Below are 26,229 nucleotides of genomic sequence, written 5' to 3'. Positions count from 1 at the left end.
TACTGCAGCAGGAGAAAACATTTTTAAACAACATTTTTTTTTTTTTTTTTCTTTTCAAATGTATGAACTCATTGTAAGACAGCCAGGAAGGCAGTGGCCAGATCAAACACAAGGGACAGGAATGTATCAAAAACAGATTAAAGCACGCACGCGCCCACGCACACACAGACCTGTACAAAATGCTCCAATCGATGACAACGGAAAAAGAAAAAAAAAAAAAAAAATCCATCAACTATGTTACAATTTAAAAGCAAAAAAAAAAAAAAAAAAAAGGTTTCTCCCTCCCACGTCAGAAAACGTCATCCAATATTCTTAAAGCAAAGGATAACCCAAGGAAATACATGTGCAGCGTATTCTGCAATTCCATTACAGACAGTAGTTTTTTTTCCCAAAGATTTTTTTTTTAGTAGTTAATATAAAGCAGTTGCACAAAAAGCAAAGGTGTTTTGACAAACAGGTGTATGCATTTATTCCTTTTTAGGAACAATATCTAAAAAAAGAACCGCCTTCCGCCCTCCCCCAAAAAAGACAAAGATTCACACAGACACATTGGGATTTATGTACAACATAATGAGCCCCATCCTAAGGAAGCCAACGGAACCCCCGTGGGGTACAGAATCGGGACTGTGGAAATCATAGTGAAGCTTGCTTGCTGTGAAGCCTGAGAATTGTTTTTTCAGTTGGTTCTTCTGCAAGGCTGTGATACCTGCAAAGATATGTAAAATCTAATTTTTCTTTTTTTTTTTTCTTTTTTTTTTTTGCTACAGTCTTTAGACTAAGCATGCAAGACATACAACTAGGTGCAACTGAGTGAAATGTATCTTTAAATTTTCATCATTCCCTAAAGGTTTGGACTGAGGTATGCGTACTAACAGTCTCTCATGCTGTTATCTTTACTCGTGTCTAGCTACACATGCTGAGAATGAACTAATCTACCAGATTTTTATCCTCTTTTGAATACCACACCAACCAGCAACCGCTCCTTGAGAAGCATGGGGCCCTTCCCGGGACCCTCTTGGCTACTGCCTGCACATCGCGAAGCTGCCTGGAGAAGCCGGGGAGCCGCGAGTGACCCCAGCCTGCCCTTCACACACAGAGCAGAGGGACGCTTCCAGGGTGACTGCCGAAGACGTTTTTGTACCAAGCTTGAGTGGACAGGAGTGTTACTTTTTTTTTTTTTTTAAATGAAAAAATGTTGTCCAAGGCCTAATCCAAAAAGATAAATAACACAAAAACAAATTGGAGAATATATGCCAAGATAAACCAAAATTAATTCAGGGATGACGGCACAGTTCTTAAACAAAACTGGCATGTGACCTCATTAAATAACTTTAAAGAAACTTCTAGAAATGCTATTGTGTGGTCTAGGTTCAACTGCAGATGCTTGTCTGGTTTCCTGAACTTCCTGAACTGTCCCCTCTGTGGGACATGCTCATTTCCGGTGGCAGACATTCACAGCTCTTTCAGAGATGGGACTTTGTTCCTTCTATAGCAACTATAATACTGTGTCCTATTTTTATCTTTAGTAGCCCCCTAATTTTTCTTAATAAGGATGAGTTTTGGTCTCTGTAGAGGTACAAGAAAAAAAGAAAAAAACTAGAAAAAAGTAACAACTTTGGTTCCTTCACCTCCTTGGTCTTCTGAATCTGCTCTAGGGCGAGCTTTCTCAGGTCAGCAGTAGCCTGTGTCTCGTGTTTGCCTCTAAATTCTTTCACCTCCTTTGATCAACAATAAGAGGATATTTGGCTTCATCAGATAAAGCATAAAACAGAGAACATAATTTACCTTTCTGTAACATCTTTGGTAATTTTAGAAATAAAAGGTATAAAGAATATAAATTAAGCTCCAAAAGGCTCTCGAGCTAAAAACAAAAGCTACGGTTCTAGATAAATACATGTCGGGGAAATGGGTGCAGATGGAGGTGTGGGGGGCCGTGGGACCCAGGCCCACGGCGCTGCCAACGCCCCGTGCGGCTCCCCAGAGGCCCAGGGCCCGCAGGAGCCCGTCTACCTGATGTCCTCCGTTGGCCTGGACACTGGGGTGGTGTGATGCCACCGCGCGGCAAACGGGGCCTGCGAGACAGGCGCTGCAGCACCCGCGGGACTCGGTCCTCCTGAACGCCCTCAACGGTTCCACCTGAAGTCTACTTTGCATTCCAACAGCAGAGTGCCACCGGGTGGCTCTGACGATCCGGGCTCGGGCCTGGCCCCGCGTCCAACAAAGTTGCTCTGGAAAGCTGGCCTCTGGTCACTTTGCAGTCAAGGCAGCCCACGGCGGCCATCCCAGCAGAGCCTCGGGCCCTCACTGCTGGGCCACGGAGGGCCAGCGCGTGGCAGCCGTGACGTCAGCCCACCTGCTCTCCCCCACCCCTGCTTCCTGGTGCTGACACAATGCTGTGGCAGTTATTCAGAATGATGCTTATTATTCAAAACAAAAAAAAAAAAGGGAAAATCTGACATAACCCCCTTACTGCCCCCAATACTGCTCTGTGGAATGAGTCTGCATTGTTCTGAGTGTCTCTGTTTCTTTTTTTTCTGTCATTCATTCTCTTTCTGGCAGGATGCCCCACCGGTTAGATGGGAGCTTCATGTGTAGAGTCGCAGCATTTGGGACCTTTTTGAAAATAGACCAAAACGGAATGTTTTCTGACTTCAAGAGAAACGTGGTGGTGTCTGTAGGAAAATGGAATGAGTGACAGAAAACTATGAACGAGAAATGACATTCAGCTCTGTGTAATAAAAAATACCTATCGACATTCATCACAAGGTACAGGAAACTTTAAGCCTCCAAGAGGCCCTGGGCCAAGTGGAGGCCTGAGGTCAGAACTTAAAACGGTACAGAAGAAGGAAAAAAAAAATAAAAAGCAATACGTTAAAAAGTTTGGGATAATTTTAACCCCTCCCCCCAATACACACACAAAGGCTTCTCCCCATCCCAACTGGAAGCAAAAAAAAAAACCCAAAAAACAGAAAAACAAAAAACCAAAAGGCGTAAAGGCAGTGATAATCAACATGCGGTACTGTGCAACAGGCCGTCCATTGGAACCCGTGGACTCTGGCAGAGGCGCGGTCTGCGGCTCGGGTGCGCGCGCTCAGACGGGCGCCCGCGCGTCCAACGCCGGCAGGACTGCAGTTCAGAGTCTGCTGCTGAAAGTGAATCTCAGTTTAGCAAATGTACAACACTGATGTTGACTGTGAACAGAGGAAGATCCCAAGTACCAAACGAGTCCGTCCAACGCACAGAGTACAAATTCCTTTTTCAACAAAAAGTAGAAAAATCAAAAATACTCCCAAATGGGACTTTTGATGGCACTAAGAGTCAACACGTCTCAGAGTCGTCAACGCGTTCGTGAAAATCCTCCAGCCGGCTCGACCCAGGGAGAGCAAGCGCTGCCAGCGTCTAGCAGTGTCTGTTTTGTTCTGTCTGCCTGCTGCGGTCTTCGCGCTCGGGCCGGCCCCGCCCCGCCCAGGTGTTCACTCCATGTCCTCGGTGACTGGCTCGTCCTCGTAATCTCTGTCCTGGTCAAAATCTGGACTGTGGTTGGCTGTCGTCACCAAGGACAGCGGCCCTTCGGCTTCCTCCGGATCGAGGGGCTCTTCCTTGACGTGAACGGGATGCCTGGGGAAAGAGGCAGAGGGTCAGTGGCTGCTTCTGGCCCCGTGTCCCGACCCCACACTGCCCAAAACCTGGAGCCTGCGAGGTTCACGGCCCTGCGTGGCCGGGGCTCCCGTGTCTCCAGACCGGTGGCTCTTTTCCTGCTCCGCGGCACCCTAGGTCCCCAGGACCCGATTAAGCCGCAGCAGTGAGTCGGGTGGTCTGGGGAAGGCCTGGGACTCTGCATTTCTGACGCGCTCCCAGGTGCTGCGACTGCCGGTCCCCGGCCCACACGCCAGGAACCAGGCGACAGGCCCGACGTGGCCTCCCAGGTGGGGGGAGATCCGCCTTCGAATCGTCACGTGAAATCGGACCCCGTAACTCAGCAGCGGTTTGTTTGGGACCGGAGCTCAGGAGACGGGGCTAATCATGGCTTGCTGTGTGTTCTGCTGTGCTCGTTAACATGCGGACCCTGTGAAAGAACTCTCCAGAGGACGACCCGGTGCGAGGTTCTATCATTAATCAACTTCAAGCAAACACAGCAAAGAGACACCATGATACATGCTTGAAACTCCAAATTAATGCATATTTTTACAAACTGTCAATAAGGGAAGAAAAGCCCTGCCAGGAAACACAAACGGAGGGGAGAAGTCTCGCTCCACACAACAACACGATAAGGAGGCCAGCCTCCGTCAGGGTAGCGCTGTCAGCCGCTGTAAACAAGGCGAAACGCGCGGCCCCGCTGGTAGCGGCCATGGGGACACCGGGCCTGGGGGAGATCTGCCAACTTCCTCATTGTGGACCGGCACTTGGTTCACCCAAAGGGGACTCGGGTGATCACACAAAGCCACTCTGATAACAATTGAGAAATGTTCGTAAATCATATTTACAACCGATCCTTTGCAAATACAAATTACTTTCTGTTGCTGGGCTTTTGATATGTAAAAGAACCATTCAAGTTAAAAAAGGAGCTCACATCTCAGACTGGCTGCAGAAGGGAGGGTTTTTTTTTTAAATTGACATTATCAAGTATTAGTAACAAGAGGTGGTAGTGGGCCGGTTGGCTTCCTAAATAATTGATGCTGTGTGCAACAAAGGCCCCTGGAACCATTTAAAAACAAACAGAAGAGTGCTCCGGACTGCCCTTGAAGACACAGCCTTCAGAATCAATCGACTCTGAAATCAGCACGGCGTACAGAGAGTTTGGGGGACTAGGTGTCAGGCAAATAGCTTTAAAAAATCATGCCCCTATTCTTTGAAACCATTTGCAAAATGAAACAGAGCATAAGTTTTGTTATAGCACATTTTACATGGCCTTTTTTTTTAGCAGTTCTATTTATCTGCGTAGGACCCAGGCCTCACTAAATAATTTGCAGAACCCAGTGCAAAATACAAGATCCTTGGCTCAAAAATTAAGGATTTCAAGAGAGACACAGGGCACTGAACCAAGCGCCTGTCCTGGCAGGATGCCCTGCATTCTTCTGCTGAGACTCTGGTACACTAATTGATAAGAGGACCTACTTAAGGTCCGTTTCTGTTGCCTGTTCATCCCAATGAGGGTCATATTTTTATGTACTATACACTGCAGGAATATATATATATATATATATATATTTTTTTTTTTTTTTTGCTAGATTTTTTAGCCACGTTTTGGGGGGGATACCGGGGATTGAACTCCGGGGACACTTGACCACTGAGCCACATCCCCAGCCCTATTTTGTATTTTATTTAGAGACGGTCTCACTGAGTTGCTTAGTGCCTCACTTTTTGTTCAGGCTGGCTTTGAATTCATGGTCCACCTGCCTGAGTCTCCCGAGCCACTGGGATTCCAGGTGTGCACCGCCACACCTGGCTTGGCGATCATTTTTAAGGCTACCAGAGGGTCCACTGTGGGGACACAGTGTTCTGCAGCTGTCTGTATTCCCTCCCTTTCACTGTTTGCATAAAAAAGTCACCATTGTTATCCATTAATCTCTCTACTTCTGTTGATTTACCTCCTTGGGATAAATTTCTAAGAATGGAATTGTTGGAGCAAAGGCCAAAACATCTTTATGGCTCCTGTGATTTACTGTGATATTAATTTCCGAAGGGGCTAAACCCATCAAGACTCAATCTCATCAGGATTGAGCATTATTTTTAAAAACTATTTGGCTGCATGGCAGCTGGTGGTCCAGCGCAGGTACGGTAAGTCGCATTTGTGGGTTGCTGACAACAGCGAATGTTTCAGTTCTGTGTTTTCACTGCAGAGACTCGTCAGTTCATAAATGGCGCCCTCTCTCCCCCCTGACCTATCGTTTCAGGCATGTCTGTTGCATGGAGCTCATTTTGAGATCTGTACTGCCAGATTTACATGTTTCCTACTTTGAGTCTTTCAAGGCATCAGACCTATTACTCTTTTTTAGTTTAGAAAGCAGAATCTGATGATGTCAGAGAAAACTTTGGGTGGGGGGTTCAGGAGAGGGAACCCTGGAAGAAACCCAGCCTCCCACGGATCTTGCTTTATCATCGCTAGACTTCCGCAGGTGTTTTTGCAAATCTCAGACAACAAAAAAAGACCTTGATAAGGTCATTTGGTAAGGTCCCCACAAAGGCGCTCACAGTATTGGAGAAGACTGTTTTCCCCAAAATTCACTGCTTGCTTCCCAAAGACAGGGTGTCCCTGCTGGCTCCCTACCGGTTAACACTGTCCGTGACCAATGTCAGTGCAGGACCTGCTGTGTGCGGCCTTAGCACAGCTAGGTTAGATACAGGGCTTCCTGGAACTGGGTGTGGAGGTGACCGGGCCTCAGGCAAGGCTGCAGAAGAGATTTCCAGGTCCAACACAGCGGGGAGGCCCACGCCTCACGGAGGCCCAGTGTGCTTCCTGGAGCTAACTGTGTGCCTTCAGCCCTGGTGCCCAGCTGCCTGGACCCCAGCATCATCATCTACTGAGAGGGTGAAGCTTTCCCTTCTGCCCGGGCAGTCCCCTTGTCACGCTGCCCTGGGACACAGCTGGTTGGCTGGCGCTCAGGCCCTGTGTTCTGGGGGCTACGCGCAGCACAACTGAACTCTGCTGGGCGACAGTGCCTCTTGGGATAGAAGCACGGTGTCCTGCAGCCGTGGGCGCAGGGCCACTTCCCAGAGAGGTGGCAGGTGGTGGAGTTTGAGGGTCATGAGGAGGAGGACAGCAGCTGGGCTGCCGTCCCCACGAGGTCCTGCAGGCCTTGTGGTAGAGTTTATGGCTTGATTTATTCCGATAGACTGGGGCAGTTAAACACTGCCTAGCACTGCGGGGTCATGCTGGACAAGAAACCATGAACTTCTGGAATTCTCTTAACGGCAAGTAGAGGGTCAAAATCAAAAGGGCCGTGGCAGTGAGGGCGGAGGGGACCTGCCGTGACTCGCAGCCATGCCCTGTGGGAGCCGGAGATCGGAGCAACACGTTTCTCACAGGCTTGGTTTTATTTGTAGGCAGGGGAAACATTTGTTTCATAAAAACTATGACGACTGCTGGGAACTGTGGTTTTTAGCGGCCGGGTAAGTCAGGCCTGTTAAATTCACTCCACAGCCTCACGGTCTTGTCCAGGACAGCGACTCCGGCCTGGGAGGCTCCACCCAGGCCCCCTCTCCCGCTAACAGGAACTCGGACCAGCGGAACCTAGGAGTTTCGCATGGGCAATGAGAAACAGCCAGGGCAGATTCTTTTGTTCTAATGGGCATTTACTGAGGCCGTGTGGGTGACGATTTATAAATGGTCCAAATTTCCTAACATCTGAGTAAAGGCTCCTCTCACGACCGATTTAAAGACGAAGTGTGAGAACAGAGGCCTCAGGAACAGCAGCCTCACTGCCCAGCGTCGGCGGGAAGGACGGGCTTCCTGCAGCAGCAGGGCAGGGCTGCCCCCACGGCCCCTGCTGACCACGCGCCCATCCTTCCTGTGGCACCGCGGGCACCACATTAAATGCAGGAAAACCGCACTGCGGACCCCGCACGGCTCTTCTGATCGGCAGCTGGTGCGGCTGCTGTCCCTAGGTGCCGGTCCCCTCCGTTGCTAATGGCTACAGGTCACAACTTCCACTCCTGCCTCTCGAACTGTCTTCAAATAAGATGTTGGTCAGCAGTGTGCGAGCGGGTGGGCAGTGGTCCACTCTGGGCCCGAGCTTGCTGCAGACACCAAGTGTGTTCTGAGGGGGTCGCAGCCAGGAAGTAACGTCCCCGGAAACTGCAGCCATCTGGGATAACATGGCTGCATTCCTCAGGTTTAAAACCCTTCCTCCTTCCTGGGAGAGCTGGGGTCACTGTGGTTCTCTGCCCCCAGCCCCCACCCACGGGAGCAGCAGAGCCGGGTGGCCTGGTGCCATTCACGTTCAGCTTGGCACCCTTGGCCACCTTGTCCCCTGCCGTCTGAACACTCCTGTTAATTTTCCTTTGGATATTTTAAGAGCAATCCATAAATCATGCCGCCTTTCACTGGGGCCATCATCAGTGCATGGCCACAAGGCTGCTGCGCCAGCGGTTCTGGCTCACGCACGACCCAGTAAACCACCCCTCTCCTCTCCACTAGGCCCAGCGCACCCGAAGCGGAACGGACGGCACACCTGTCCACGGCCTGGTGTGCACTGTGGACGCACAAAGCCAAGGAGCGTCCTGAGGTACTGCTGTGTGCAGCAGCAGGCCAGGTGGTGTCCCTCTGGGTTCCTGGGAGTCAGACGTCATCACAAAGATACGCACAGTTGGGGAGGGGACGGGGCAGGGCAGGCGGTACTCACACGGCTTGCATAGGGGACCGGCCGGGGCTGCTGTCGCTCTCGTTGCTGTTGGCGTGCTCCATGGCCCCGTTCAGCTCCTCCCGCATGGCGCTGGCTAGGTTGCCCAGGGCGGGGTTGCCCATGGAAGCGGTAGTGTATAGAGGTATACTGTTCTCAGCCATCGAAGCCTGCCATCAACCAAGAGAGAGCGCGTGAAGACAGGGGACACGTGAGCGGGAGAGCCCTGGACACTGGAGGGCGGATTTCAGAGGTGCAGGCGGCTGTGCCGGCAGAGTGACCTGGGCCTGCTTCCTGGGTGTGGTCCTGCCAACCGAGTTCTGTGAAGTGGCTCGGTTCCCATGGGCTATCTGAGGTTCATATCCGACGCCTTTTTTCAAGAGGAACTGAATATTTCCAGATCATAGTGCAATATAATGGAATTTTCATTTCTTTATCCATTTTGATGAGTCCACTATTGGATATCAGAGATGTGATCAGATTATTCTGGCTGCACTGCTCAAATTTATGAGGACTTCCATAAACATTTACCTCTTAGATCCTATAGAAAAGGAAGGGATTATAGAATCGGAATCAATTTTTATCCCCCCCCATCATTTGTTTTAATGGGTTTTGAATCTGTTTAGTGAAATTTGAGAACTGGTTAAAGGGAACATGGAGTCGTCCTCTGGACTTGGGACAATTACCTGTGATCTTGGGATGAAAGAGCAATATCTGGTAAAAGGAAGTTCTGAATCTCATTTCTGTTTGGTGCCTAAGAGCATCAATATTAAAGGTGACAAAGTCGCTCCAAATGACTGTCAGCAAAGAAGGGTGGAAACGGAGAAACACGACCGGCACCCTGGGGTAGGGTGCTGTCCCTGCTCTCCAGGGCCAGTGTGGGCTTCTGTCGGGGAGTGGCTGGGACCCAGCGGCTTTTCGTTTTATTGCAGACGGGCAGCTGGGAGGAGGCCAAGGTTCATCGAGCCTGCCCTCTGGCAGAGGGCACCGGGCCTGGTACCATCAGACAGTTGAGCATGATGACCTCATCTGGCCCGTCTTGCTCTGAGCAGGTAGGGAAGCACCATGGAGGGCAGGTGGCCAGCAGGTCACAGCTGAGTCCTGCAGGGCAGGCCTCCTGCCGCCCACGTCTCAAAGTGGGAAGAAGGTCTACTGTGGTCAAGCCATCCTGGTCAGCCTTCCCCACTGTCCTACACTGGGTCAAATAGCTTCCATCGGGTGCTTTCATTCAACTGCAGTCGCAGTAGAGCATTTTTACTTTCTGGGTCAGAGCGGTTGGCAAGGTAGGGACAGTTACTATTAGCAGTGCAAACCGCAGCCGGACTGGCTACTGCTGTCCACACTATGCACTCGCACTGGTGCTTCCACAGTGCTAGCGTGCGAGTTCAACCGATGCCCACCTCGGGGTAAGGGCGCACCTGAGACAGCCCTGACAGCGTGTCCCTCCTGGGCAGGTAGAGTTCCCTCTGCTCTCAGGTTGAAGCCACCTCTCATGGAGACCGGAGCCCAGAACCCAGGGGAGGTCCACCACCCTGAGCCAGTCATCAACCTGCCTCTCAGGTGGTTTTCTAGAGTTGCAGGGGAGCTGGGGTCCACTTCCTTGTGCGGACTGGATTATCTAAAGGTCTGTACCTGTGGACCGGCCCCTCGCCACGAGAAGGCAGGCGCTCGAGTCCCGCTCGGTGTTAGCCGCCCTCCGCCGTCTATAAATACGGCGCTTTATGGTTTCCCTTAGTTACTTCCCTTTTTCAGAGCATAATACAATCTGTCCCGAGTCCCACGTTTTATTTCTGTAGTGGATTCTGCTGTCCTATTTTATAAATTGTATACCGTGCATTATGTTGCTCTAGTAATTTTTACTCGTTTTGAAAAACTGGTGCTAATGGAAACAAGGACCTGCCGGCAGAATGTTCAGAAATGTCCTGTGGGATTGACGGCGGGGAGGGCAGAGGCCCCGGCCACCAAGCGTTTTTTGCGCCCACCTCGTCATGGACATGGTGTTGTGGCAGGAAGTGCAGCCGGCGTTTGAGAGACACCGCGAGCAGCTCCGTAATGATAAAGCATCCTAATTGAAATTAGTCACATAGTTAAGGGAAACCAGAGGAGGGAGGATCACTTTTTTTTTTTTGCCATTCCGCCTCATGAATGTAAAATGTGCTTGTAATTTTAATACTATTGCAGCTAGAGATGCACACTTCACAAGACTCCAGGGAAAGTTACTAATGAATGATATTTACAGCGGCAGCACCTACGTGTGCTTTCCTTCCCAAAGTCACCGCGTAAAACTACGAGTAATTAAAAGAAATGCACCAAGTATTTAGTTCAGGCTGAGAAAAGAGAGTTTGCAGCTCAACTGTCTAAGGTGTGAGCTGCTGAAGGACAGTAGCTCAGGGGCCATCGGCCGCCACCGTCTCTCCAAATTTGTGTTTCTGCTCTTCCCCAAGGGATTTTAATGCATCCGTGGGGATCTTCCAACCAGAGGAGGCCTGCGTGGACCAACGTTGAGAGGGAGCCTGGCCGCCTGGTCACGGGCTGGCGGGAAGTGCAGTGAGCCCAAGGCAGCCATGTCCCCCTGGCCCAGTGAGCAGGAAGGATGTGCCAGGGACCTGGAGCTCTGTCCTGGGCCACTACTGTTTACACACTTTACAAAATAAAACAAACCCACATGCTCCCCCTCCCGAGCGAGGAGGCCGAAGCGGACTTTCCAGGAGGAAGCAACACAAAGCCCGGCTTTCTCTCCAAACCCGTGAACAATAGAAGGTCATGTGATGCAGTGGCCTATCATCCCGCACACTAATAGCTGTGCTAGAGTAATTACACTTGTGGTATTTTTGCCTCAAGTGAAATTCTGAAATAAGAGGATGGAAATTATGATACTGCTGATAAATATTAATAAGTGAACTTTTAATTTTTTTGCCACAATATTCAAAATGCTAAGCATCCTGCTAATGCTGAAGCAGCCCGATGCGTGTGCCTCCAGGGAGTACAATGCTTTGTGCACTTAAGAAAAAAGTTTAACGGAATTAAAATTTAATATCTAATTAGAGCGAGGCTAATATATTTTGCAATGAGTGGGGGAGCTGTGTGCCTCTGCCGCGTGCCGGGGTGCCATCAATCTTACCTGTAAAGCTGCATTGAGAGGTGTGCAGTAGGCGTGGCTGCTCTGCATGTTTTTAATGAGGGAAGGGTTACTGCGTGAGAGAGAGAGAGAGAGACGCGGAGTTACGAGCAGTCGACCTTGGCGCTCCTAGCCAACTTTTAAGCTTGCTGGTGGCCTTGCAAATCAGAAACGTCCCCACCAAAGAGCCAGGCCTTCTCCCTGCTGTTCAGGGTCAGTGGGTGTAGAAAGCTGGCTTAAGGCAGAACAGCCTTGGGGACCCCCTCTGGAGACCTCTCTGCACATTTTTAGTTGCCAAGAAGTGAACTCTGGGCAGAACGGGGACCCTGAAGCGGCCTCAGGACCTGGGCTCGCAGTGAATGCCAGGGGAGGCTCTCCAAGGCACACGAGGTGGGGAGTCTGGGCAGGGATGGGGGGAGTGGAGGGCCAGCCTTTTCTTAAAACAACACGGCACCCACGGGAGGGGAAGAAAGGCCTCCGCCGGAAGTTGCCTGTGCTGGTCAGTGGCCGCGCCCCCGGGGCTCAGAACACTCTGGTCATTCATTTCGGCTTTCTCTATCAAGAACTCTGTCCCACCAAGTGGCCTCTCTGACTTGAGGGAATCATGGGTCCCACCAAAAAAAAAAAAAAAAAAAAAAAAAAAAATCGGTCAGCTGCTGAGTCAAAGTACAATCAGTAACTGGCATCAAAGACGTCAAAAAAGCATTGTTGAAGCACTGGCGTTCCAGAGGCGACAGCTACGCGGACGCATCCCACGCTGCGTTCCCCGGCAGGAAGCTGCGGCACCGCCGCGAGGTGAAATGCACAACTCCATGGGATGAGTCAACCATGCAAAGCCAAAGCAACAGCAGAAAACAACGGAAAGCAAGTAAAGGCTCTTACTGTGCGACAAGCTCGTCAGAGTCTGCAGCGGGGCAGTACTTGCGAGGACGGCCTCGTTGACTATGGCGGCCACGTTTAAACTCTTCGTCATCAACTGTCCAAAAGGACCCAGACTCATCCTCTACTCTGACAAAGCACTTATGCAGTGACAGGTTGGTGCGAATGGCACCCTGGGGTAGGAGCAGCGGCAAAGGAGATGGAGTGGGGTGGAAGGGGGCGGGGCGGGGGACACACATCCAGTACAGGGGACAGGAGAAAGAAAATAAAACGCGATAAGCATAGGCGAATGGCCGTGAGGGTTAATATGCACTGCACCTACGCGCTACAGCATGGGATGCGACAGACCACAAGCAGGGCGGGGCTGGCGGGTGCACACACAGGAGGTGAAATGCTTTTTTGCTTCCCTTGACCGAGACAGCGTGAAACCAGTTCTGTGGGCCGACAGCGTCCCGCAGCCAAAGCCTCTAGGTCACACGAGTTAGCACAGTCCGAGCTGAGCGGAGAATTCAAACGTGGTGGACGTACCCACTGATCTTTTGTGGCCTTCGCTTTTGGAACTCTACTTCATCCACCGTCCACACTGCCCCTTTAACGTTCTCTACTCGCACAAAACACTTGTGGAGACTAAGATTATGGCGCACTGCATTCTGCAGCAGGTATAAGAGAGAGAACATTTACAACTTCTGTAAGAAAAGACTCCAGAAACAGCAGTACATTCAGCCACACAGTCCCCACGGGTACACCGCTCCCCACTGCCGCCCGCCCGGGGTCCTTCCTGTGCCCCAGGGCAGCGACCCGAGACTGTCATCGACTGCCCTGGGCATCTGTCTCCCCCCGGCAACACCCAGCCAGAAGAGAAGGGTCTCTGACAGGCCCAGGAGCCCGACGGGTCCTGCATGAGGCTCTGGAAATGATTCCAAATAGGCTGCGGCCACTGCCAGCATGGCCCTGTGCACCGTGCCCCAGCGATCAGCAGCCGCTTACCCTGCAGGAGGACCCACAGACCTGCAGCAGGCCAGGTCACACATGAGCGGGATCCCAGTGGCTACTCTCCTGCAGGTGAGGGTTATACCTCATGCCTGGCCCCTCCTAAGACAGCCTTGGCATGTACACCTACCAAGAGGCGGGTCTCCCCTGGAGAGCCGTGGCCCGTGCTGGGCACACTTGGGCCTGCCTGGCTGGGCACAGTCATTACAGAGAGGACCTCTCAGCTGCCACGGAGCCAGGGGCTCAGCTGGGGTGGGAGAGGCTGCTGAACCCCCTTCAAGCCCCTGCTCTACCCCGGTAAGGCGCTGTCATCCCCACCATCTGTGCTATGTGCCCCCCAAAGGGTCCCATTGGTGACACGATGAAAATCCACACTTCAGCCCGACCTTTCCGAGCATTATGGGACATCCTGAGTACCGTGAGGTGACCTGCTCTTAAGGAGCGTCCACAGGATGAACTCCCAGAGCTGTCGACTAGTGTCGGCTCAGCTAGGGGGACCCGTCAAAGGTTATCCTCGACTCAAAATGTCCTGCAGGGTTAGCTTAAAAACCAAGCTGCCCGAGCTCACGTGGCACATCAGACAAATTTCTTTGCGCATAAATTGCAGCCTACTTCAATGAGCAGGAAGGCAGAGCATGTGACACTGAGGCTCTACTGCAGTCTCCTCAAACGACACGGAGGAGACATTCAATGAAGCCAAATTTCTTTTAAAAAATCCAGATGAGAGCATAGGAAACAAATCAACATCGCTTCCAGTTATTGCCTGATGCTTCAAAACACGTGTCAGACACTCCTGCTACGAGGCCGTGCGTCTGACTGCACAGCACAAACCTGCGTCCTGTTTTCCAGGACTGCACGAACATGGAGGCAGAAAGCAACAAGAAATCAAGTTTCCAAAAAAAAAAGAGCGACACCTCAGCAGGGGTCACAGGACCAATACGGACACAGAGGGAAAAGTCTATGTATGAGTCATCAAGTACGTCATCTAGGGCTGTTTATATTAATGACACCTTCTACTGTACTTTGCAAAAATGAGAAAGTTAGCTCTGAGCTTAAATTTATATTCACAACTGGTAATTGTTTTTAAATTTCATCATTTGGTATTTATAAAAGGCAATTTGAAGAAAATGTCTGCCTCATGCTTCAGCTTCCTAAATTTTTAAAAGCGCTCGTAGCTCAAGATCCTTTGTGTTTTACATCCCAAGGCAGGCGGGGGAAGGTAAGATCTGGAACTGAAGGTTCGCATCGGCACCCACGTGTCTCATGAGTTAACACCATGGTTGTCTTTTTAAAATTGCTAATTTATCATAAGCTCAACAGACAAAAATTGGTGAGCTTTGCTGTTCTGCCATATAGAATTGAGAAAGCAGAGGAGAAGAGATATGTTTCAAGTAAAGAAAGTTTTCCCTGCATCCTATAAATCCCTGTAGTGTTTAGACTAGTGATGTGTAAAAACCCTAAATGTCTGCATGACACAGTCTGTTTTGGAGGGGAGGGAGTACCAGAATTCCAGGTAGTGAGACATGCATGCTAGGGTACATCTGCTGTCTGCAGGGCAGATGGTCTCACGAAGCAGGGTGCACCCCAGAAGCCACTCTTCTTCCCTGGGTCACTATGAACCTGACCCTCTGAGAGAGTCTCTCGCCCTCAGAGCTACACAAGCCCAGCCTCCTAAAGCAGGGCTGTCTCTGTAATCAGTGCCATTTGCAAGCACTTGGGCTGGTTAGCTTGGATCCAACCAATAGAGGTTAAGTCTGCCTGGCCTTCACTCAGGTAGGAGCCTCGGTGGAAAAATCGGTTACCCCGCCTCTCTGCAAATGTTGGCTGGGGCAGAACACGTAACAGCAGGAGGTCGGTAGGAAGTCCCACGGCAGTGTCCACGTGGACCGACCAGAGAGAAATGGGTTCCCTGGCTCTGGGGCCCGTACCCTGGGAACCTTCCACCTGAGCACTTCGACCAGAGTAGAACCCCTTTATTCCTAGAGATCGGAGACTCTAACCATCCAGCAGCCCGGTCACTGCAGTGTACGTGCTAGGCCCGGACAAAGCTTACCTTCCACGTGGCTGCGTTGCGCCGGAAGTAAGCAAACATTCGCGTGAACCAGTTATAGATTTCGTTCAGCGTGAGCTGCTTTTCCGGAGATTCAAGAATGGCCTGCGAAGCAAAAGTTATGGGAAGATGATAATTTATGACCACATCAGCAAAAACCGTCACTACCCAGGTTCCTAAAAGTATGAAATAACCGAGATTCAGAGTCACAGGCTAAGAAAGGTTTCCCGGAATGATCTAAGATTAATGGTTGTATTTAACAGTTCAATAGCAAAACTCAAAATGGAATTATCTAATTGTTTTGAGTTTTTATTTCTGTTTCCGTACAGAAATATTAATTTATTAGTCATTCATAAAGCAGAATCAAAGAGAAATGCAAAACATTTCACTAGCTGATTAAAGCTCAGTAATTATTTAGAGCTCAGATTAATTCTAGGGATCAGAGATTACTGTAGCTTGTGATAATTGACTTGCCATCTTTAAACAGGCTCATTTTCACTGTTGTGTGAAATGAATTTCCTAATAATCACATCGTATTGTAATACTTAATCAAAAGCAATTATGTTATATATTGCAGTTTTTAAAAACCTTATAGAAAAGGTTTTAGCATGTGGCACACTAAACGGTTCTACACCTCCTTCATCGATACACCGCCTCCTGGCCCGCGCACACCTCTGGATGCCATCTCGCGCGCCTTGTTTACTTACCTGCCTGATTAGGGATGCATACGTAAATGGCGGTCGAACTTCTGCGTTCTTATAAAATTCTTGGTTCTGCGCAATATCTGCTAAATGAGAATCATCGTCCTATTAATCGTCGCGTTTGAAAACAGGGCCAGTCGACACGACCCACAGCCGGCCACCCCCGGCGAGGCCAGCGTGGAGCAGTTACCTGAAGAAATGGGCACGTTGTACTTGTCCGAGTACCGCCTGCGGATGGGACCCACCGTGTGCATGCTGGTGGTGGTGATGACGGAGGGGCCTTGGGTGACGGGAGTCAGCGGGGCGGTGGGGGTCGTGGGGGTGTGAGGTAAGCTCTGCGGAGAGGCCTCGGAGGCGGACTTGGAGAGCGTGACGCTGGACACCAGATTGAGCTGTGGGGAGAAGGGGGTTCAGAGGGACGCTGCTCGCCCGGGCCTGGAGGCCAGCGCGGGGCTCGCTGGGTGCCTGCGGCGCTCCCCTTCCTTCCCCAGCTGCAGGCGTCTGCCCAGGGCCGGACAGAGGGCCCCGCAGCTCTCACAGCACTGCCCGGCTGCCGGGCTGGGCCAGGCCTGGTCCGCTGTGCCCCATCCTGGCTGCGCTGGCCGACCTGAGCTCCCAGCACAACTCCAGGGCTGTGCCCACCTCTCCTCCAAATCAACTTTTACCTATCAGACAGGCTCCTGAGGCTGATTCCCGCCCCCACCACAGGATGACGCTCAAGCCCACCACCGGGCGTTCGGGTGACGCGGGCCCTGCAGGCCATACAGCAGCACGGGCCCCACAGGCCACCTGCCTTCCCGGCCTCGGCAGAGATGCCCCTCGAATGACACAGCACACAGAGCTTCCGAACTTAGGAGCCGAGGGCTGGGCTCTAAAGGGCACATGAGAGCCGGGCCTAAGGGATCGTGGCAGCGTCTTCAATGTCCACACTCCAGGCGGGTTTTACCTCCCTAAAGCACTGTGGGGAGGGGCCCACCGGGAGGGGCCCACCCACTGGCTTCACCACCTCCCCCTGATGACGCGCTCACAGACCCCGGTGGGGCCCAAGCGCCAGGTTCCGCAGTGCCAAAGACCCCGGCTGTTTTCGGCCTGTCTGCTCCCGGTGCTGGCTCAGACCCCAGGTCCACGGCAGCCCCCGGAAGGTTTCCTAAGCAGATCTCGACTCACTCGCCACCTAGGTCCACCTCCCCATGACCAGTCAGTGGCAGGTACAAGCATGACCTGTGAACGGTCCTGAAACCGAGTCCCCCGAGACGCGAATCAAAGAGCCTTCCGTTCCCTGCGCTCCAGAGAGTAACGAGTCCCCGAGAAGCCCCCTCGGTGTGCTCAGGGAGCTTCAAGGGAAGCGAAGAAGATCCCAAAACACGGTTAAAGAAACGGTAATGGGAACACACCTGCTGCAGGGAGCTGCGAGGGTGGGCTTGGAGTGGCTGCCGGTCTGATTTTCAGCTGCAGGTATCACTGCATCCAGCCAGGGACACCGCCTACCAGCACCCAAGCAGAACAGGCGACGCACCAGGCTGCTCACCCAGCCCTGGGCACGGGTGGCTGGCTGCCCTCTGGTGTGGGAACCGCGACCGTGGGGCGCACATTTGCAGACCAAAGCTAACGGTTCTGAGGGCAGCCACGGGGAGGGGGTGGGCCTGACCGCCTCCGGCCTTCACGCCGGCCAGGGTCAGGCCAGGGCCAGAGTGCAAACCCCCAGCAACACAGGCAACTCACGTTTTCAAACGGCCGGCCCCCGAGCCTTCACGGAGCCCACACGCTGCCGCCGACATCTGCGATGCCATTAGTCAGCGTGACAGAGAAGGAAATGGGCCTAGGGAGGTGACCTCGCCTGTCCACGTGCCTGGCCCGGACCAAAGTGGACCCACACAGGTATCCATACACCTGGACCCTCTGCGCAGCCCCCTATGCCTGGCTGACGGGAAAACAGCGCTACCAGTTTGGCTTCCTGTTAGGCTCCGCCTGGGCAGAAGAGCCAGCGACATCCTGGGAGTGTCGCCGAGTGCCCACAGGACAGGAGGAGGCAGAGCTGCTGCCCTTGGAGCGCCGGGCATAGGAACCCACAGTTGGGACCCTCCCCGCTTCTCCACTCCTCTGTCCAGTTTATTAAGAGCATGGCCCAAGTGCGCTGCTTCAAACCAGCAAGAGCACAAGTGTCCCTAAGAAACACACGTGCTCCTTCCGCTGTCAGGAGGTCGCCAGGCCCGCCGCACGTCGGACGTCAGAAACACCTGGTGAGGGTGAGCCCGTCCCGTTGGGAGCCGACAGCCAAGAAAGGCAGACGCACCCACACAGGGACCCACCGCCAGAGGCAAAAAGGGCCCGACTCCCGCCGGGCTCTGAAGCCCTGGACCACGCACGCCAGCAAAGGGCGCGGTGAGAAGTAACATCCCTCCGGGGGAGCACGGCGCACCAAGAAAGGCGTGCAGCTGGAACTTTCTGGATGCTTCCGAGTGTGGGCAGCCAGTGGAAATAAACGCTGAGGCAGAAGGGAGTGGAGAGGGGTTTACCAGGCTTGACAAATGACACCGTGATTCACACCCACTGCTGGGCCGGCTCTAATAAGCCGCAGAGGAAGCAGCCAATCTCGGCTAATTACCAGATAAAAATGTATTGTAAGGACTCTAATTAGGAGACGGGATGGAGGTGATCTAATGATTAAATGCCGCATCGGGTGACCCCTCCATCGGTGCTCAGTGGTGCAAGATGTCACTGGGATATTTTGTAGAAACAGTAATTTCACTTCAAGGAGGGGTGGCGGTAATGTTTGTAATGATGGCGATGAGGTAAACTAATTAAAAGACCGTTCCTAGAGGAAGAGGGTGGCAAGAGCAGCTGTGGCCATCCAAAACCAAGTGCCAGGTCTCCATGGAGGGGCCGCAGCCGAGTGGAAAATTCCTGCCTGACCTCTGCCCTCGCTATTAATTTGCAGGGAAACTAATGACACATATACATATCCCCACAAAATCGTTCTAATTGCTAATTTGCCAAAGGAGCCCGGATTCCAAATTAAACACGATGCAGCTGAGAGGGAAAGAAGAACAAAAAGCGTGGACTCCCCACAGAGGGCCCTCTGCCACGCACAACCAGCCACGGCCCACCCTTCCCCTCGGCTGGGAAGCCCTGGTCCTCTGCCCGCGTGCCCGTCCTGAGAGGAGACTGTCTCAGTGAGGGGGCAGGGGAAGGAGGCGGCGCAGGAGGGGCTCCAGACGAACCTGTACCGTCCATCACAGAGGTTCTGAAGGAAGGGGACCAGGGCAGCAGCCTGGGAAAAACCACCTATCCCTTAGGAACACAGGCCCCCGGACGCCTGGGCTGACCACAGCCCTGGGTCCTCCACCCCCAGGCAGAAAGGGATGGGGCTGGGAGGGCATCTGTTCCTGACGGAGAGCCCACTTTTCTTATTGTGTTCATTTTCTATTTAAAAAGAAGTTGCTATGTTTAGAAAAGTGAGTAACTCTGAATTTCTCTCCGTGGCAGGCTTCCATCGCGGGATGATTTCAGCAGAGATAATCTCTCTGCGACGCCGGCCAAGAGTTAAATTCTTCTGTCACTTAAGATGGCTGCAGGGTTTCATTTCTCAGACGAGGGCGCACGTACTCGGAGCGGCCACGGGACGGTCCTGGAGGTCTCGGCCAGCTCTACCCGACCCACCCCACGGGGTCCTCAGCCCGTCTCAGAGACGCGGGTCTTCCGAGGCCTCCTTTCTGCTCCGCCCGAGCCGGCCCAGGCAGAGGCCTCCTGTGAGCCTTCCACAGGGCCTGCGTGTTTGCTTACGCTCCTGCCTCACTGGAAAGCAGCCCCGGAGAACAAAAGGCGAACCTGAAGCCAAAGCAGGAGGGACTGGGCACACCAGGGACCGCGGCTCACAGAACTCGTTTTTCCGCCTGGTTCCACTGGCCCGAGCGGCGGCCTGAGTCCCGCCTGAGCTGCCTGGCAGCAGTGAGTCCTCCTGATGTGAATCACGGGCTCCAGGCCTGGTGGTGCCAGGGCGGGGTGGGGGGGCAGCCGCTGCCCGTCAGGAGCCTGTGCTCCGCTCCCTGGAGAGGCCCACAGGGTGCAGCTGGCTGGACACCTCGGGCGAGCCGAGCGTGGCTTCAGGGCCACGGGCCACACGGGACATGGAGCTGCTTTCCTGGCCCTGCATTCAGGCGCCTGGCTGTACAGTAGCTGAAAGCCGCTCCCAAATAGCCCGGCTGCTATGGCTAAAGGGACAATGTAACAGGGAAACCCAAGGTGCGCTTTGTCCCAAATGTGCTTTACTGCCCTTTCCAGAAGTCCTGGCCAGGGCCCTGGGGCTGCTGGTCGCCTTGCAGCTCGGGGCTCTGGGTGGCAGCAGGCCCTGGGGCAAGCACGCCTCTGTGTCCCGGTTCAGATAGAGCTACCAGTGTGCCCTGCCACAGGGCAGCAAAAGGCCTGTCCAAGGAGAGTCTGGCCCCAGGAATCCCTGGCTAAGGGGTCCAGCAGGGTGGAACCAAAGAATGTCCCCATCTCCCTAGAGCCCCAGCCACTGCTCTGCGTTCCTGGGAAGGAGAGGGCACTTTAAAACCTGGACCGCACTAAGGCGGCCCTTCCATGCCTGCCTCTGGAGCAGCCCTCCCAGGCGGGGCTGGGCACCAGTGGTGCAGCGCCTGCCTGGCACGTGTGAGGCCCTGGGTTTAGTCCTCAGCACCGCAAAAAAATAAATAAAATAAAGGTACTGTGTCCACCTACAACTAAAAAATATTTTAAAAAAAGAGGCTGCAGCCACCCTGCTGGACCTCACTGCCCATTTGCAGGTCCTCAGGAGTAACCCCAGGAGCAGGGACCGCGGGACAGCCACACGCACCCACTCTTCACCCAGGAGGACCTACGAGCTGCTCCCTCCCCCCCCCTTCTCGGCGTCCAGGTCACCTGCCCCTCCCCCCAGAGGTCTCCCCAACCCACCTTCCAGCTCACACGCGACCCAGCCCTGCACACTGCGGTGGCGGGTGGCTGTCCCGCCTCCCTCCTGTTGTGCGCGGCTCGCCCAGGGACTGTCTGCTGGGAGGAGAGCGTGCTTCTCCACGCAGCGTACCCTCCAAAAGCACCTACCCTCACGTCTGGGCATCAACCTGGGAGGACGGGTTTCCTGTTCTGTTTTTCAATGATAGGGACAGCGGGACAATACCATGAAGGAGTGAGATGGACAGCAAGCTGGGGCGCTGGCCCTGCAGTGGCCCCTGCTCCCTCCTGGGGCTCCCACTTGGAACCACGCCTGCAGCGGCCACGGTCCTGGGACCAGTGCCTCCTCTAGTGGTCCAGATCCCAGACACTCCACGTGGGACGCAGGAGGTACATTCCAGCCGCCCTAAGAGCAGTCCAAGAAGGCCAGCGACTGGACATAGGGTGACGGCCGCCATAGGGCAACGTCCGCCGCGAGCTGTCCTCTCTGAGTGGCTGATAACAGTGCCTCTCACCCAGGAGAGGGAAGAAGGGCCGACTGGGCGGACTCACTGTCAGGCTGCCACCGCGGTCCCGTCTACGGCCAGGTCCCAGTCCCGGCCACCGGGGGCCTCGCAGCGTCCAAACTCACACCGGGCTCCAACGCTCAGGCTGGCTCAGACCAGTCACAGGCTCCAGGGGACACTGGGCACCGAGGAAGGGTGGTCAGGTGGCGCCGGGTCGGCAGAGCCGGCAGTCCCAGGGCGTGGGCGCGTGCCCTTGCCTCTGTGCTCTTTTTGGCAAGGAAGTGAAAATTGATGCAAAGCGTCCCACGTCTCTCTTTTATAATTAATTTCCCCGTGCCTCACCTATACATATTTTAATAATTCCTGATTTATAAGATGGTATCTATAATAAAAATTTTCTATTTTCCAATAAATGAAAAGGAGGCAGGTTCACGGGACTGGCAGAGTGAGAGACACGGTATCTGCTCGCCAGGCACCGATTTCACTTCTTACATGCAAGTTAAAGGATAAGGGATTTATCAAGCAGCCTGTGAAGGGAACCACTTTTCATACACAAATGTGATCTTTTTTTTTCCCGAAGGGTAATACAACAGCACATTTACATAAACTAATCCAAACAATCTATGTACTGGACAATGGCGAACCTCACACAGACGGCCTATTGTTGGTTTACATCTTGCAGCTCTTTCTGTCGCCGTGTCGAGCTGCTCGGGCTGTCAAAGCCTTGACTTGGACTCTAAATAAATGGTTATAGAAGTGCCGCGCGGCGACATTGGACTTCTTTGCAAAAGAAGACCTGCTGTGTATGAATTCAAAAGCTATTAATTTTTCAGTCAAAAATATTCGTGCCTATTTCTTTTAATAAAGAAATACTGTGCTGAGCTACTGAGAGATAATGTTGACTAGTGGTAGAGAATTTTCAATAGAGCAGTTAAAAATAAATTTAGTAGGAGGTCCCCTTCAAAGTTATAATTTTCCAGAATGTAAAACATTTTTTTTTTAAATACTAATCAAGACAAACCATCCTTTCCTGTTCCCTCGCCCCCGATGCTGCTTTTCCCTGTTTATGGGTGGCTTCACGTGGTCCCCAGGGCCACTCCCAAGGGTCCTCTTGGCCTGTGTGGGCCTCAGGTATGTGGCGCTCCTGACCCACACAGGCTGGCACTTGCTCCCTGCTGATGGACCACAAGCAAGTCCTCTCCTAGGGGTGGCATCGGCCCATCATCCCGATCCAGGGAGGAAGGGGACACTATCCCCTTCCTTCTCCTGGGGGCCTCGAGCCCTTTGCCCTGGGAGAGCTTCCGCTGGAGCCATGTGAAGGCTTCCAGAGGGCTCAAGGGACTTGGTGCTGGGTGTCACCAGCCACACCGCTGCTGGAAATGAGCTGTGCCACCATGGGTCTCGACCGGCTCACACTGTTTCCAGGGCCCCCCCAGAAGGGGCTGGAGGAACAGCTCAGCTCCACCCTCTGGGCGGTAGCCTGCCCATCCAGTCCTACGGCCACTCCGTGAAGTACACGGAGACTAAGGACTCTCTCCTAGTAAAAATGGATGCGCGAAGTGTTTAATGATTTTATGTCCTATATCTCAGTAATGTGCTCTGTTTCAGACATTAATTTTGTCTGCCAACTGCATCTTGGCAGGCTACCATATTTGCTAGGTTAATAGTCTGACTCGGTTTTATTTCTATCACCATAAATCATACATATATGGGTGTGTGTTTGCTTTATTTATAGAAAAAAATCAGTCAAAACAGATAAACCAATACTTTGCCATTATGCTGCATCATTGCATATTGATTAAAATTGCTGGTACTAACTATAGATTGTCAACGCTCAATTAATTTTCACACAGTGACTCCCGGCAAAGTCAAATAAAGGCAGTGTACCTTTAAATTTTACAAATCTTAAAATCAAGAGGCAGAGCACTGTCTCCATTTTGAATAATCAGTTAAAGCCACTAGGAGGATTTTAGGGACAGACGTACTTATGTACGTACGGGAGGGACACCTGCTCACCAGAGCTCGTTTCGAGGAACCAGGTCCCGGGCAGGACCCTGCGCCTGGACTGGCATTACTGCCCAGGCTGCAACAACAGCCTTCAAGGTCCAGTAAAAGGGCCCAGGAGGCCCGCGGTGCCCTGGGCCTCCCCGCCTGGCCCCGTCCCTCCTGGGGCAGGGGGTGGCTCAGCAGCCCCAGCTCCTCTCCCCTTTCCCGGCCCTGCGGCTGGACTCCCCTGCTCCGTCCTGCGCACACACACCCCGTCCCATGCCCTCCTGGCTGAGGGGCCTCTTCCTTCTGCCGTCATGGTCCGCCTGCCCCCGCTCCTCTCCGATCAGAGACCATCCCACCCCCCGGAGCCCCAGCACATGGCTCAGTCCCAGGGTTGAGCACAGATCGCTCTACTCCAAACAAGAGCCGGTGGCTTGGGCCTCATGGCGAGGACCATGCCTGACTCCCCATGTCTCCCCGGAGGCCGAGCATGCTGCCTTTGCCCTGAGTGGGCACCCAAGGCCTCACACGCACACCTGCTCCCAGCCTGTCTCCACCCCAGGCAGAGGCAGAAGAGGGTCCCTGGGCGGTACTTACGGGCTGAGGGGCGGCTTTGGGCTCCGTGGACTTCACGTGCAGGTGCGTCATCATGGCCTGAAGACGCTCTTTGTCTTTAGCGAGCTGGTAGGAAGAGAAGGGGTGGTCATTTCTGTGAATACAGATGCGTGACGGTTCCACTAAATCACACATCTTACACGTAACCACGGCACCCGGCGTGGGACAAAACCAAGCCCATTGCCCAACCACTTTTGGAATCCATAGGAACCCTGCCAAACGCCAAGGAACCAGAGGTGTCGGCGTGAGATTTCTCAACACCAGATGCATTTGCCTTTAACTGGAGGAAAGTTCTAGACCTGCCGGCACCAAGGAGCCCCAAGGAGCACGCACAGCTAGGAGACAAAGGTGAATCATGCCTATAAACCAGGCTTATTCACGAGGAGGCCAGAGGAAAGCCAGGCAGCCACAACTCGTAAATCCATCTGCTGTGGTGGTCGTAGAGAAACCCCCAGGCAGAGGGACACGTTTGTGCAAAATTAGCTTCGTCTTTCTTCACAGGTAGCACAGACCAAGACGGTGCCGGCAGGTGACGTCACCAGAGAGAAGCAGGGACAGGTGCCGGATGGACGGCTCCCATCTCCACGGGAGCAGAGTGAGCGGGTCTCAATGGGGGGACCTGCCACCGCGGGGCCTTAAGCCTCTTGTTCTACAGGAGCCGTCGGCTGACGTCACAGATGTGTCTAACTGGATGCTCAGAGCAGACGTGGCAGCCCACTAACTAGGGGCCACAACTTTTGTGCTTGGTTTGGGCAGTTTCGACACAATGATTTTGATAATTCAGGACAACTGGGCAACGGACAGTGACAACTTTGGTTTAAAAAGTGGAAAACATATCCCCAAAAGATCAGCTGAGGCACTGAGCAAAAACACAGAAGAGATCAGTGTGTGAGAGAGAAAAAATGAGAATGAATTTACGTATAGTTTTATTTCAATACTTTTCTAAGACCATTTGTCCAAAATAGAACCTTAGCACTATGAAGGGCTCATTCCTTCTACGTGACATAATTCACCTTCTACCCTTTTGAAAGTAATTTTTGCAAGACGACAATTATTCCAAAATTGAGTATGCTTCACTTTTGCAGGGAAGTTATTTTCTGAGGGCAGAGGGGCTCGGGCATCGGGGCAGGCGGAGAGGGCGAGGTACAGAAGGAGAGGAGAGTCTCTGGCTGGTCCTGGCTGGGTGACTCAGTCGCAAACCAGATCGCATTTGATTTTTTTTCTTTCTCTTTATTCCCTTGTGGCTCAGGGAGGAATAAATTAAGAAGCAGCAGCAGAAAAAAAGCCTTACAGTGTTAGCATTTATCTTTCAACAAACAGGAAATGAAAACGATTCCATATTAGGAGTCACTTTATGTTATTCATCCTGCTCTTTAGCGAGTTATCGAACAGCCCAACCCAGGAGCCCTGAACACATAATGCTGAAGGAATTTGGTTTTCCAAAGCGGCTCCGTTAGAACAATTAAAATGTTGGGAATGGCATTTTTTTACAGTTACTTATTTTTTTTTATTTGAAAAATAAGCTATTTAAGCTATTTTTTATATTAAAACTAAGAAAAAAATTCTTAGATTAAAAAAAAATGCCTGGAGGAATATGAAGCATCTATGTTGATTTTTGTTTTTTGGGGTTTTTTTTTTGGTACCAGGATTAAACGCAGGGGTGCTTAACCACTGAGCCACATCCCAGCCCTTTTATTATATTTTATTTAGGGACAGAGTCCTGTTGAGTTGCTTAGGGCCTCGCTAAGTTGCTGAAGCTGGCTTTGAAGTCTCGATCCTCCTGCCTGAGCCTCCGCAGCCGTTGAGATCACAGGCGTGGGTCACCATGTTGCTCTTTTTAAAAATAAGCAGCAGCCTGCCACACTGGACAATGCAGATCCAAGGGTCAGAGGTGCTGTTCACTCAAGGGTCTCCTGAATACCATGGGGTGACACTTTGATTCAGTCACAGAGGCTAAGTTTGAAGCCCCAGCATCAAAGGCACCAGGTCCGCCCCAACGCCCGCCAGGCTGGGCTTTTGCAGGCCCGCCACGGCCTTCGCACTGCGCTGTCCCCACAGCCCCTGGACACGTGTCCACAGCACACATGCTGCCCCCAGGTGCCAGCCACGCTCC

At 52.6% G+C, this 26,229-nt stretch overlaps 1 protein-coding gene across 19 annotated transcripts in view; it reads right to left on the bottom strand.

The window, feature by feature from the left end:
* Nucleotides 1–340: 340 nt before the first annotated feature.
* Nucleotides 341–26,229, bottom strand: part of FOXP1 (forkhead box P1) — a 515,936-nt gene continuing 490,047 nt past the window's right edge. For 17 of the 19 annotated variants that reach the window (XM_079122625.1, XM_079122642.1, XM_079122627.1 and 14 more), the window contains 8 exons: nt 24,099–24,182; nt 16,268–16,469; nt 16,084–16,163; nt 15,380–15,481; nt 12,865–12,986; nt 11,461–11,530; nt 8,343–8,509; nt 341–3,618 (listed from right to left, as the gene is read on the bottom strand). In XM_079122625.1, the coding sequence (XP_078978751.1) occupies nt 3,474–3,618; nt 8,343–8,509; nt 11,461–11,530; nt 12,865–12,986; nt 15,380–15,481; nt 16,084–16,163; nt 16,268–16,469; nt 24,099–24,182 (972 nt within the window). In that variant the 3' untranslated portion in view covers nt 341–3,473. The remainder of the gene's footprint in view (nt 3,619–8,342; nt 8,510–11,460; nt 11,531–12,864; nt 12,987–15,379; nt 15,482–16,083; nt 16,164–16,267; nt 16,470–24,098; nt 24,183–26,229) is intronic. The other 2 variants (XM_079122626.1, XM_079122628.1) reach the window with 1 other exon arrangement.

Source organism: Sciurus vulgaris (genome assembly GCF_902686455.1).
Source record: "Sciurus vulgaris genome assembly, chromosome: 19".
Taxonomy (NCBI): domain Eukaryota; kingdom Metazoa; phylum Chordata; class Mammalia; order Rodentia; family Sciuridae; genus Sciurus; species Sciurus vulgaris.
Note: the sequence above shows the minus strand (reverse complement) of the source record. Positions and strands in the feature narration are given on the sequence as shown.